Here is a 13,567-nt window from a genome sequence, read left to right on the forward strand (position 1 = left end):
TGTTCCCTCAGCAACCCTTCAGGGCTCACTTACATGTTACCTCCTTGGCCTTTTAATCTAAATTAGATGCCCTCTTCCTCTCCAGCATTTGTCTGGATTTGTCTCAGATTTGTCTCTTTCACAGCTTTTAATTCAATTTGCATTTATTACCCATGTCACTATCCTTCTCTCACATGAGGACACGAGGTGTGTTCACCCTTTCATTATCGTGTCTCCAGTGCCCAGCCCAGAGACTCACGGTGCGGCTCCCAGGTGACATTTACTGAGTGACCAGAAGAATACACGTGAAAATTATTTTGAACTCTCCTTCTATTTCTCTATAACTTCACTTCTTAAGCTGTTATTTCTTTCTTTCTTTTTCTTAAGGTTGCTGCCTCTCTTCCAGGATGTTGTTTTTCTTGGAATGATTGAAGATTCTTGGTTTTCTGCTCTTTTGTGCTGTGCTTGTCTTGAGTTGCCTGCCTATGGATGTTGATTCTGTTTACTGCAGCCCACTGCTGGTGATTGCAGGGTGAGGGGATATCCTGACAGGTGGGACGCATCAGTAGTTTTTCTTCTCAGTGTGGATGCTCCCAACCTTCTGGGGATTGCTGACTGCTGGGGAATGGTTCTCTCAATCTGGAGGCAAATACTGATGCTCCCCACCAACCAGTTCAAGCAGAGGTCAGGGGAGGAGCTGCCCTACTCAGCTGTTCCAAGTGCAGGGCCCAATTAATCAGTGCCCTCTGCCCCAGGATCCCCCGCTCCCCACATCCACTGCTTTGAACTTGGGGATTCCTCCAGCACTTCTCCCAATTCTGAATTTTGGTTTATAGTTTCCTCTCATCTTGCAATTATGTTAACTTCATCATATATATTTTGTATCCTTCAGAAATTATTTAAAAAATTCTAGAACAATGATGTACACATTTCTATTTTTAAGCGCTATTACATATTAATCCTTTAAAAAAAAGGCCTTTTCATTATATGAGTTTTGGGGTGAACAGAGAGGAGAGCTGTGTGTATTTTCTCTCTCTGCCAATCAATTCCACTTCTGCTACAGCATCTTCTCTTCCTCAAATGCTGTGAGGTTGGCAGGCTTGAGGGCCAAGAACAGACGAGGAAACTGAGGCCAGATGTAAAGCCACTTAATCGCAGTGGGGTGTTCTTGCACCAGCACCAGAACCTGGATCTCTTGACTCTCAATCCTCTATTTCTATCTCCCCACAGCATCTGAGCAGAGGCCCCTGGAGGAGCAGGTTCATCTCTTCCATTGATTCCCAAAGTGGTTGAGCTGGTAAGGTCTTCGAACCCGTGAATCCAACAGCCTCACTTATAGGTAAGGAAACTCACAACCTCAGTGGGTGTATCTTGTCCAGAGTCACGTGGAAACTTGATGGAGCCAGGACTAAAGTCAAGGCCTCCTGACCTGCAGCCAGAGCTCTCTTCCTTGTAGTAGGCCAGCCTACTAAATGTCACCCTGGAATGTGGCACTTCCACGGGGCTCAGCAAAGGAAAAGGTACTATTTCACAATGAAATAAGGAAGCAGAAGGCTCTGCGTATTGCCTAACTCCCCGTTTCTTACTTCCTTGCACTTGCAAACCAAGATCAATGGAGCCCGGGGCCAAGATTTCTCCTAGCTGCAACTCAGGACAGGTGCAGGGTGCAGGGTGAGGGCTTGGCTGGACATGGAATCAGCACCCAGAGAGTGGGGCCAGGAGGGACACAGCTGGAGTGCCGCCAGATTTGTGTTTTCATTAGCAGGGGATGCGAGGAAGAGAATGAACAGGAAAGGGAGGATGAGGGAGAGAGATGCTGAGGGAGAGCAGAGACAGAGAGAGAGATGCAGACAGGGATTAAGACAGAAGTTAGAGGCAGCAGTCCACACAGCAGGGACTCTAACAGAAATGCCTACAGAAGCCCAGCTGGGACATGAGGTGGGTGAAAGCAACAGGGAAGAACTGGGTCAGAGGCCAAACTAGAGACAGCATGTCCCACCTAAAGTCTTGACCCTTGGTTTCATTTTGCTGTGTTGGTCTTGTTGGGTTTCCTGACAATGACAGAGCACAGGGTTTGCACAGAGACCACCAGCTTGGTTCCTGGCATGGACTGTTGGCAGCCGGGGCTCTCTGGGGTGCAGAGGTGCAGGGAGCCATGGTCAACCTCACCACCCAGACTCAAACCTTGGCTCTCCCACTCTTAAGCTGTGTGATCTTGTACCAATTACTTAGCATCTCTGCGACTCAGTTTCCCCATCTATAAATAGGGATGCTATTTACCTTGTAAGGCTGCTGTCAGGCTTAGGTGAGATAATATATGTAAAATGCTTAGAACAGTGCCTGGAAGGCATACATTAAAAGGTGGTTATGCAAAACAAAGAGTGACTATGGAACAAGAAAAGGAAAGACAAAGAAATCAGTAGAAAGGGGCCAGCAAGGGAGGAATGTGATGGGATAGGAAGGGGTGTGAGCTTGGGGAAAGGAAAGAACAGAGGAGAGCGATGAGCTAGGAGTCAGAGACCTGAGTTCTAATCCTGACTCCACCCATGCTGGCTGCCCCTGGGAGAGTCTATTCCTCTCTGAGATTCAATTTCCTCACTCGGTTGGAATCATGGAAAACAAGAAAAGAAAAAAGGTGGTTGTATTGCAAAAACTCTAAGACCTCTTCTGATTTTCACATTCCTTAATGGATAGGGAAGGGTGTGTATATGCAAATTAAGGGAGAATCAATCCTTGTCCCAAGCATCTTCCCATCTTCTGGGTACCCGATGCTAAAACAGGCACTATCTCGTTTAAAATTCACATAAACCCTGTGACAGATCGTTCCCATTTTTAGTAAAGGAAACCAAGTCTCAGAGATTAAGTGCATCATCCTGGTTCACAAAGCTCAAAAGAGGAAGATCCGGTATTTGCTGACTCAATCCTGACAGCCAGCCTGCGAAGCCCTGGGCGATCTCCCTCCATGCCAAGTCCGCTTGCTGCAGTTCTGAATCTCCGACAGCAGAGGGAGCGCGCACCCCACTTAAAGTGAGAAAATGTCCTTAGCTCCTTTCCTCTGGGCTGCAGGAGTCTTGACAATTCTGAAATCTTGGCGTTGGTCCGCACATTTAATGTGGGAGGGCGCGTGTGGTATGTTTCTTCCACTGGGCACTTGCTCCGTAAAGGTTTGAATCATAAAGTTTCACCAAATTACGAGTGAATGTACCTCTGTGCACCAAGCACACAGCGGATATTCAACAAATACTCACCACCGTAAGATCTGGCGGGCAACTCTGCCAACCCTTCTAGAACAATGCAAATTGAGGGTTATGACTTACAGATGACTCATCATAAGGCAGAGTTGGGGGCGGTTGTCTGCAGGGTGGAGCATGGTTTCAGTCCCTTCAAACCTCCCACTCCCTTTTGTTGAACATTTAGGGAGAACCCACCAGGTGCCAAATCCTGTTTTTGTTGTCACAACTAATTTAACTGGATCCTCAGAGCCACTTCCTGAGACAGGTAGTGTTACCCCTAAGTGTTAGATAAGGACACAGGGGTCAGGAAGGTTAAGTTTGTGTAGGGTCCCAGGGCTCGTAGAGGCAGAGCCAGGGTGAGAATCTGGTTCTCTGGACTCCAAAGCCAGTGCTCTTATTAGGGCCGCTGTGCCCTGGGCTTCCCTATTCCCAAGCCAGGGTGGGACCTCTGGAAGATCCTCCCTGGGGCCTCAGGGGCTTGACTGTTACATCCACCCAAGGTGGTCCTGGGGGCATAGTCATCTGGACAGAGTTGGGGCCACTACATACAACTTTTGGCCCCTCAGCAAGTGGACTCCTCTCTTTGTTACTAACTAAAGTCACCTTACAATTTGCCAATCGTTCCAAGCCCCACTAGCCCATGGACAGCTCATTCAGGCCTCACTGCCCTTCAATCACCAGGACATTCTCATGCCAGTGGAGCATCCACACCTCACTGTGCCTTTAGAAGCATCTTCTGGAAAATGTCTAAAGCAAGGGCTGCCCCCCACCCTACAGAGAACACCCTGCCATGTGCTGTCGGGAGGTGGCGTTGGTGATAGATGGGTAGCTGCTCTCTCTGGCCCAGCTCCACACTGGGCAAGGCCCAACAGCTGGATGGGCCTGTCTCAAGAGGAGATGGAAACTTCCTTCTTGCTGATGTAAGAAATCAGAGAGGTTCGTGAGAAAATAAACTGTTTTAAGTACCCATCAGATCTAAGAAGCGGAAAGGAGCCTGAGGGATCGTGCAGGCCACGCTTCTTATTTGATAGATAGGAAAACGGAGGTGCTGGGAAGGGACCAGCTCTATTCAGAGTCATCCAGAAAGTTAGCAAGGGCGTTGGAAATTATACCCAAAGCTGAGCTAGCAGAGCCCTGGCTCACGTTTCTCTCTCTCTCTCTGTATCTTTCTCTGTCTCTGTCTCTGCCTCCCCATCCCTAATATAAATGGCACATGTTGCCTAGCACTGCTCTAAGAATTTTGCAATTACATTGGAGGGACTTGAAAGTGGCATTTGGAATAACTGAGGATTCAGGCACAGAGCAGTCTACACCACGATGATGCTACCTGGTGCAGCCTGGAGAGGCTGAGGCTGATGGAGACCCTGGCTGAATTTCCTCTCCCGGACTTCACCTGGAGGTGGCCCTCCACATCCTGAGCTTCCCTGCAAGGTAGCACCTGAAGGGGGCAGGACTGTGGTCAATCTGAAGAGAGAGTTCAGGGAACATCGCTTGCTCTACATTTCTGGTTGGCACTTGAGGTGTATCCTGGTGGGGAAAGCTCACACTGGGAAGGAAGAGTTTCTAGCACTTGCTCTCCTGGCATCAGGAAACACATTGCCTCTGGGCTCAGTTTTTCCATCTGTACAATAGGAGAGATCTCCAGTGTTCTCTATAGTCCTTTCTAGATTTGATAATTTAGGATTTTGATAGGAACGAAGCATTTGTTGGCTGGACAGAAGTCATAACACAAAACTCCAAAAGCTTGCTTGAAAAGCAGCTCAACACTCCATGGGAAAAGCCTGTTGCTTTAAAACAGGGTTTTAGCAAGAACAAAGCACAGAGTGTGCACAGACTGAATTTCTCCCAAAACACAGGTAGGGAAAGGAAATGAGTGTTTGTGGATGTGTTGGTGATGTGCTGGACACTTTGATTTGTTATCTTATCCAACCTTCCAATAGGCTTCAGGGAAGATATTAGTATTTCCATTCTGCAGGTGAGGAAACTGAGGCTCTAGTGGATTGAGTGGCTGTCTTGGCTCCTAAGTGGCAAAGCTGCTCTCACCAGGCCCATGAAGAGTCCACAGCTCTGTACTTGAGTCTTCACTGAAACCCTAGAAATCCAAACTCACCATTCCTCAGAAGCCCGGCCTAAGCCACTGCAACCAGGAAGCTTAGAAGACCATCTTTCAGACAGTGCTGCCTCTCTGCTCTGGGCCCCCAGTGCCTTCTGTCTGTGACATTTTCTAGCTAACAGGATGTGGCCCATGCAGCTTCCTGCTCACCATTTCATCCACTCTTGTGCCTTCATCTGAGCCTGAGTGCTAAGATGCATCTTCTAAACCCATCCCATACATCTCCACAAAAGTCCAAGTCCATACACCTGTTGGTGAAGGCCCTCTGTAACCTGAGTGCCATCTTGGTTCCCGTATCACTCCTCATCCAGTGCCCAGTGCCACACCAACGTGTCAATAGATGAAGACTGGCCATGTGCTTTGTGACAACTACTACCTCAGAGAGTGAGGACCCAGAGACGCACAAGGTGTGAGCACTGTGCTCAAGGTGCTAGGGGTCTACATGTGTGTGTGGGAGTGAAAGACAAATGTGACACAAATGGCCAATCGGGGTGAAAACTATAGGAGTCCTAGGGACACAGAAGTGGAAGCTCTGGGACAGGCCCGGGGGACCCGGAAGACTTCTGAGCGATGGACTCCCGAGCAGAGAGTTGAAGGCATCACTAAAGATTGGTGGGTAGGCGGGTGGATGGGTATGTGACCGAAGGCATGAAGGGGTGACTATGTGAACGGAGGAGTCAGTTTAACTTTCACATGTCCCCAGTCACCCTGTGGGCTTCTTAAGGGCAAGCATTATGTTTTCACTTTTTTGAGTCTTTTACAGCACATTAAAAAAAAAATTAAGCACTTAAAACATAGCTTTTGACTTGGGGATGATTTCCTCCATGTTCTTTCAGGGAGCAGAAGACACTATAGTGCCGGGAGGTGCCTCCGAAATCCCAGGCATTGCGTGTAGATAGACGGCAGGCACTGAGGCTGGGCACAGGCTCCTCACCGGCTTCTGGATCAATCCGGGTCTCAGTTGAGATTTCACAATGCAAAAAACCGAGGCCCAACAAGGAGAAGGTTTTCTGGGTTTTTTTTTAATTTCCTTTATCACACTTCGGATTAGTGCTGTGTGACTTGACCCCTGATCTCTGGGACCCCACAGAGTTTGTTGGAAAACTGACTCCACGTGAAGCAAAGTGAAACTGTCTGTGAGCAGGAACACTCTGGGCCTTCATGTGCTCCTGCCTGGGGTCCTCGATGCTCCTTAATGCAGACCCGGCCTAAGCCCAGGCCTCAGGCAAGTGGTGAAGCCATAGCCTTGACGCCTCTGTTTGGGGAGACCCCTTCCCAGGTGATCGAGCTTTTGGGTTTCTGCCCCCTGCAGTGATGTATCAGTATTGGACTTGGTTCTGATGACCAAGGGAGTCCTGGGGGTTTGCATCCTCTACAAATACAGCCATCTTGTCTTTACACGACCTGGCTGTGTCCACACTACTGTCCTCTGCTTGGTTCCCACACCTTCGATTCACCAGTTATCCATCCTATAGGGGATCTGGCCTTAGGACTTGTGATTTTATGAAGGACTCATCTATTATTCACTAATTTATCTAGCAAATGCCTATCAAGAGCCATCCGTGCTCCAGGTTCTACACTGAGCACTGTGTGCCTCACACAGCCATGCACTGAGTTGACTTTCTAAGTCTGTCTTGTCTGCTGAACTCTTGGGACCTTGAAGGCAGGGCCTGTGCCTCAGTCCTTGCTGGACTTACCACCTTCAGTGGACCTGACCGGCAACAGGCACTCAGTAGGGGCCTGAGGGAGACTGAATGCCCGGAGGCCTGTTTTGAACCCCAGGCCAGGGCACAGGCTTGGGTGTCTGCCCATGCCCTCAGGTGGTGGCCAGGGCAGAATCCACAACCTGGGACTTCAGCCGGAATCACTGCTGAGCCCACCACGCACTTTGGACACCAAGCCTCAGCTTCCCTCTTGCTGTTCTACAACCTGGCCCTACGGCAGGATCAGCGACCCAAACCCTGCCTGCACCCACGCAGGGCTTTCAAATGAGACCCCCGTTCCCTCGTGCACCAGAGCCACCCATCAAGCCATACTGCCCTGGGCCTGAATCCTCATTTATTCCAAATGCCACTTTCAAGTCCCCACATTGTAAAGCAAAGAAGCAGAAAGCCAGAGAGGAAATCTACCAGTAAACAAATACATAGAACCACCTTAAAACTCTCAAAAGAACCAAGAGATGCAAATCCTAATGACTATGACCATGGGCTAAGGGATTTCGCTTTTTAAATGACAATGATTAAAATTTAATATACACACAACCGAAATCATGCTTTGGAGCCTGAAGTGCAGTACCACGCTAGATCCTGCCTCCCTTCATCCTAAGGAATCTTCTGGAAAGCAACACAGTAAGTGCTTCCAGGGCTGCACACAAGTGCATTTTCTTTGCCCGGTAATCTCCCTTCTGGGAGAGCAGCCTAAGGAAATAATCCTAAATTTGAAAACATAAATAAATAAAGATATAGGTTTACAAACGTTCACCAAAGCATTATTTCTAAGCATGAAAAACTGGAAACAACCCTAAATGATCAGTAACAGGGGAATGGGCACATAAATCATGGTCTGCTCACAAAATGGAACATTGTGCAGCCACTTACAAGAAGTCACAAAAACTCTAGAGCACACGGGAAAAAATATCACACGCAGGAACCACAAACAAGACAGGCTGTGAAACTGAATATATTACTGGCGGCTATGTAAAAAGAAATCGGATATATAAGAATAAGTCCTACAGAAAACGTGCCACTGTAGTTGTATTAGGATGGCAGGATTATAGGCTATTTGTCACTATTTCCCAAATACGTAGAAACAAAATTAAATTACTTAATAATTTTAAAACTCCTTATGAAACTAGAAGAATGTGTACCATTGGAAGATAGGGTGGGGTAGATGGAAGAAGCATCTGGAACACAGCTTAGCGTAGGACAGACAAATTCCAGCTCTTAATCTGAAGAACCCAATGAATGGGCCTGGGGAGAGATTCCTGAGAATTTGGCGCCAGCGGTTGGGGAAGTGGAGGCGGGATTCGCAGCTTGTTCCTTCCCAGCTGGGCCCCGAGCATTCTATGGCGTTGGCGCATGTGGAAGGATAGGGTCTGATGGCATCTTGTTGTGACCTGGTGGCACAGGCATGAAGGAAGGGCCAATCTTAGCCCCCCTCAATATGTCGGCCACCACAGCCATCTGCATTTAAGAGACTCAGCTTCCGTCAGTCTATAACACTCAGTGAATGAGGCTAAATGTGGGTCACCAGTGTCACAACTGTCACCATGCAGCCTCCCTTTACTTTGAGAGTCAGGGCAACTGGGGAACAGAGAAGTTATGTAACTTGCTGAGTGGGATGTGAGTCTGTGGCAGCAAGCGGGACTTTTTGAGTCCCAATCCAGGGCGGTCTCAAAAACTCTCCAGCCTGGAAACCCTACACTCTGTCTTTGTGAGGGGACTGCAGACCCTGCAGAGACCGAGCCCATGGCCTGCCTGGCCCAGAATTTATATTTAGGGTGGGAAACTAATGAATTGTCTGCACCCGCCCTCACCTGCCACACACGCACATGCACAAGCACACAGACACACAAACACACACTCACTGTCCATACACACATGTGCACACACTCTTGCCCCCACACATGAATGTGCACATGTGCACACACACATGCAAGCACGGAGTGGAGGGTCCCAGGCGCCCTCTTCCTCTTTTCTAGGGAAAGCTGCATTAAGCGAGTAAAGCCGACTGCAAATACCTTTTCTCCTCGGGCTCCCTTTTCACCTCGTTCTCCTTGGAGACCCTGGGGGGAGAGAGGAAGATCGGCAACACAACATCTCAGTCCACTCCTCTGTTCTTACCCTCCAAGGCCTGTAGACAGACTGCCCGGGATGGTGGTGAAGAGCCTGTCTCCCGGGACATCTCACTCCACACTGTGGCCATTGTGCCTCCCTCAGACCTGGGCAGCTGAGCTAGGCCCCTGCTAGAATGAGAAGTGAGCTCCTGGGGCTGGCCCCCGGCCTGGGTTATCCGGGTCCTCCCAGCTACAGCCTTGAACACACCCTGGCCCCTGAGCTCACCTGGCCGAGGGCAGGAATGTGGCTTCGGAGTCAGTCCCCACTGCCACCTGGAGCCTGTGATTCCATCGTGATCACTGAATCCAGGAACGGCCCCCAACCTTGAGCCTAAGACTCTGGGCCCCGTTAAGCCAGATCCTTCCACCTCCCCAGGGAGAGGGCCACTGCCCTGCCCTGCCCTGCATCCACCCCACCTTCCTCAGGAGCAGCACCCAGAACCTGTGCTCAGAACTCCCTCCCCTCTGTGAGCAACTTGACAGAAATGTCAGGCAAGATGTGGGCTTCTCTGACCAGATGATCTAAAACACAATCACTGCCCCCACCCGCCCACAGTGGCTTGCCATCCTCTTCCCCACATTTGACTTTTCTCGCAGCACTCAGCCCCATATGACACATTTTCTGCCTCCCCAAAGTAGAATGTAAGCCCCATGAGGGCAGTGCCTTCATTCCTTCAATATTGTATCCCCAGGGTCTAAACAGTTCCTGCCACTTGACACATAAACACCTGGTGAATGAATAAATGATTTAATGAATGACTGCATCAATCACTTGGTTATTACAAGAATCTTACAGAAGTTTTGCCTGAAGCCTACTGCCCCACACTAAAGTGCAGAAGATCAGAACAGCACGTGTGTCTGCTCTTCTCAGATGTGTAGGATGCACAGTGAGATGTGGGGGCTGCCAGCATAGCTGATGAAAGCCTGGCTTCTCCCCAGGCAGAGCTTGAAGGTTAGGCCAAAAGCTCAGTGCGAGGCCCTGCTGGAGAGGTGTGAACATGTCCTGTGTTACTGTGTGAACTCCCTGTGTGGCCCCCTCGCTCTCCTTTGCTTTCCTGGAGAAGAGACCCTTGGACATTCTGTGGAAATGATATCAAAGAAGGCAGAGACCCCCCCAGGCCCACCTGTTGATTCCAGGAATGCTACATACATCTTTGCTGCCTGGGGAAGTCCCAGAGGGCCAAAGGTCTGTGGACCACCCAGGCAATTTTAATTCTATCCAAATATTTTGTCCAGACACACAGAGATGAGAGGTCTTGAATGCCCCTGAGGCAAAGCAGATTCCTTTGTTTAGAAATAATCTTTTACGCAGCTTTTTTCACTTGGAGACAATCTCAAATCTCTCTTAATGAGAATCAAGCATAAGGTAAGACACCCAAGAGGCCACCTTGCTCCTTACAACCATATCTACTTGTTCATTGCTTTATCCATGGAGCACATGGTCACTGGACATCCATCATGTGTCTGGCAGTGTTCGAGGGGCTGAGAATTAATAAAGACTCCACCCCCTCCGGAGTGGCAGACTGGACAGCTTCTTTAGGTCAAATTTCAGAAACACCTGAGCTGTTGGGTAAAAATGCAGATTCCTGTGTTCCACTCAAACCTGCTGCTTCACTGTCTGGGAATGGGGTCCCAGGAATGTGTATCTAAACTTGTTCTCCAGGAGATGCTTAAATACCATAATGTTTATGCATTTCTGGTCTAAGAAGAGAGCCCAACACTTCATTGTCACTGATGCCTACAAGACAACGGGTCCATGTGCAGATACGGGAGGGGGACTTGTCAGAGAGCCTGGATCCCACGCCCTGGAGAAGGGAACAGAACCCCTTCAGACAAGTGCCTTCACTTACAGGAGCTCCAACATGGCCGGGAGGTCCGGGAAGCCCAGGTGGTCCTTGGGATCCCTGCAGAAGAGCATTGACAAGGAAGGTTTGGGAACGGAAAGAAAAGGCAGAAGCAGAGGCAACACTCAGTCAATAATGTGTTTGGGTTGGAGATCTGTTGCTTCTCAGCCACCACACGCTGCCATGCTGCTCGCACAAGGTCTTGCCGAGGGACCCCCTCCACCTCCGCTGCCTCTGCTCTACTGAGAGCTCCTGTCATCCTGCCTAGTGGAGCTGTGATTCATACCTGGAATCACTCAACTTCAGGGAATAGCTGGGAGTGCGTTGCCTCTGAGCTATAATGAGGCCAGGGCAACATGGCCACTTGCACTTGCCCGGCGTCCAGTAGCCTGCTCATGATCCGGCCAGGGTATGCGCAGCTTCTGATCAACATGATGATTCCTGCGGTTCACCATTCACACTTTGCCATGGGGCCAGTACAGCCTGGACAAGTCCCAACAAAGCCCAATGGATGTCTGCAGAGCTCTGAGGCTCCTCTACTGCCTGTACCATGAATTGCCACAGCTTTTAAGCAACTAACTTGGCAATATCTATTAAAATCTACCAAAATTAAAATGTGCATTTCTTCAGACAAAGCTATCCCAATTTTCGTAATCTATCCTCCTAAAATGAAAATACAGTACATAGGAGAAACACATACATGCATACATGCACACACTCAAGCATTTATTGCTTCAATGATTTTAGTGAAAAACAAATGAAACTAGAAACAACCTTCAGAACTGTAAAAAGGAGAAAGGTTATATAAATTACAATACATCTATATCATGGAACAACATGCATTGATTAAGAGAATAGGTGGTGTCTGTATGGGTGTGGAAAGATGTCTCTGATCTCTTGTTAAATGAAGGAGATAGATGGCAGAGTATGGTGTGATTCATTTTTAGGTAAGAATTTAGGAACGATCATATATGTGTGGATATCCACACACAAGTGTGCATGCGTTTATATGGGAAGGGTCTGTAGGGAACAAATTTGTGCATCTCCTCTATGCCCACGGCAACTGGTTTTGTGTCAAGATTTGTCCACCGGGAACACTGGAGGAACAAAGCTCAAAGCGACACTTACCCGCATGCCCACCTCTCCAGGTAGCCCCGGCTCTCCTGGCTCCCCCTGCACACAAAACACAGCACGTGGTCATAACCCAGCAGGACACGGGCCCAGACAGAAGGGTCCAAAGCCTCCGGGGTATCCATTCTTGGAACTCAAACTCATACAGAAAAACGTAACTACCGGTGACCAGAGACCCAGGCTCCCTCAGAGACCCTTTTACAGGTCAAGGGCTGATCTTCACTGGGAGTGGTATTGTCTCAACCTCACTCGCTCTTGCCACTGGAGGTCAACAAAACAAAATTCAGACAGAATAGCAGAGAAAGCACAGGGACTGGAGTGACGCTGAAGGCTCTCTTCACGGAGAGGGCCTAGAGATTCCTGGAACTCCCCTTTCTCTCCCAGTCTCTGCCTGAGACCTCTTTCCTGAAGTGTTGTAGGCTGTGCACTGAGGAGGCGCTCACAGTCAGGGCTCCCACTCCGAGGCCTGCTCGTGCAAGGCTGAAAATCTGAAAATCGCTAAGGGAGTAGAGATGGGGAGAACCCAGAAGCGATTTCCCTTTGGGTTCTTGGTACAGAAGAGTTTGATCCCTTTTTTCCTGGAGCAGACTGAGAGGAGATCACGTTTTATCTTGGTTTCTGGAGCGTGTTCCAACTTGGAGGCAGGGGAATACAGAGATGGAGTCAGGGTCCCAACAAGAGGGAGGGTGGCTGTCCATGCAGGGTACAGGGTGCTTCTTGGGTCCCACACAGACTCCTCTAGCGACGAACCTGGGGCTTGGGTGAATCCTTCACCTTGGACCTTGACTTGGTTCAAGTTATGGGTAATGGGGACAAGATCTCCATGCAGAACTGCTTGTCAACTAAGTGAGAAACTAGCTCCAAAGACACGTTGGGGCTGCCCAGTGGCAATAGCTGTTGTTGGTGTTGCTGTAACTATTGGGCCGACCTCTAGGGACCTGGGAAGATCCTGGTACAAATGAGCCCCAGCTGAGGCCTGCCCTGTCAACTTGAGGGCACAGGGCTCTGATTAGGAGGTCCCTGGCCTGGCACTGCCTAGTGGGAAGGGCAGTAGAAACAGACGTACCCGCATGCCTTTGCTGCCATCTCTCCCAGGGGGACCAGGTGGGCCCAGGGAACCCTAGGATGAGAGAAAGTGAACAGTAATTAGTACAGGGTGAGGACAATGCAAGTGACAGTTTCTCGGAATGCTGGTGCAATGGAGAAACCAAGACTTGGCTATTTAGAGCGTGGTCCACCAACCTGCAGCCTGGGAGCCACTTGGGAGGGGCAAGAAATGCAGATTCTCTGCTCAAGACCTACCGCATCAGGGTTCACATTTTAACAAGACCCGCTGGCGGTCTGACACCTTGAGGTGGAAGCCCTGGCCACGCCCCTCCCCTAACTGGCAGTGTGGCCCTTCCCCACTCTGGGCTCAGTGTCAGACATGTAA

General features: G+C 49.4%; 1 protein-coding gene across 3 annotated transcripts in view; it reads right to left on the reverse strand.

Moving 5' to 3' along the window:
* COL22A1 (collagen type XXII alpha 1 chain) overlaps positions 1-13,567 on the reverse strand; it is a 292,948-nt gene that overhangs the window by 161,590 nt on the left and 117,791 nt on the right. For all 3 annotated transcript variants that reach the window (XM_070481652.1, XM_070481651.1, XM_070481653.1), the window contains 4 exons: positions 13,202-13,255; positions 12,133-12,177; positions 11,011-11,064; positions 9,065-9,109 (listed from right to left, as the gene is read on the reverse strand). In XM_070481652.1, the coding sequence (XP_070337753.1) occupies positions 9,065-9,109; positions 11,011-11,064; positions 12,133-12,177; positions 13,202-13,255 (198 nt within the window). The remainder of the gene's footprint in view (positions 1-9,064; positions 9,110-11,010; positions 11,065-12,132; positions 12,178-13,201; positions 13,256-13,567) is intronic.

Source organism: Equus asinus, chromosome 12 (assembly GCF_041296235.1).
Source record: "Equus asinus isolate D_3611 breed Donkey chromosome 12, EquAss-T2T_v2, whole genome shotgun sequence".
NCBI classification, from domain to species: domain Eukaryota; kingdom Metazoa; phylum Chordata; class Mammalia; order Perissodactyla; family Equidae; genus Equus; species Equus asinus.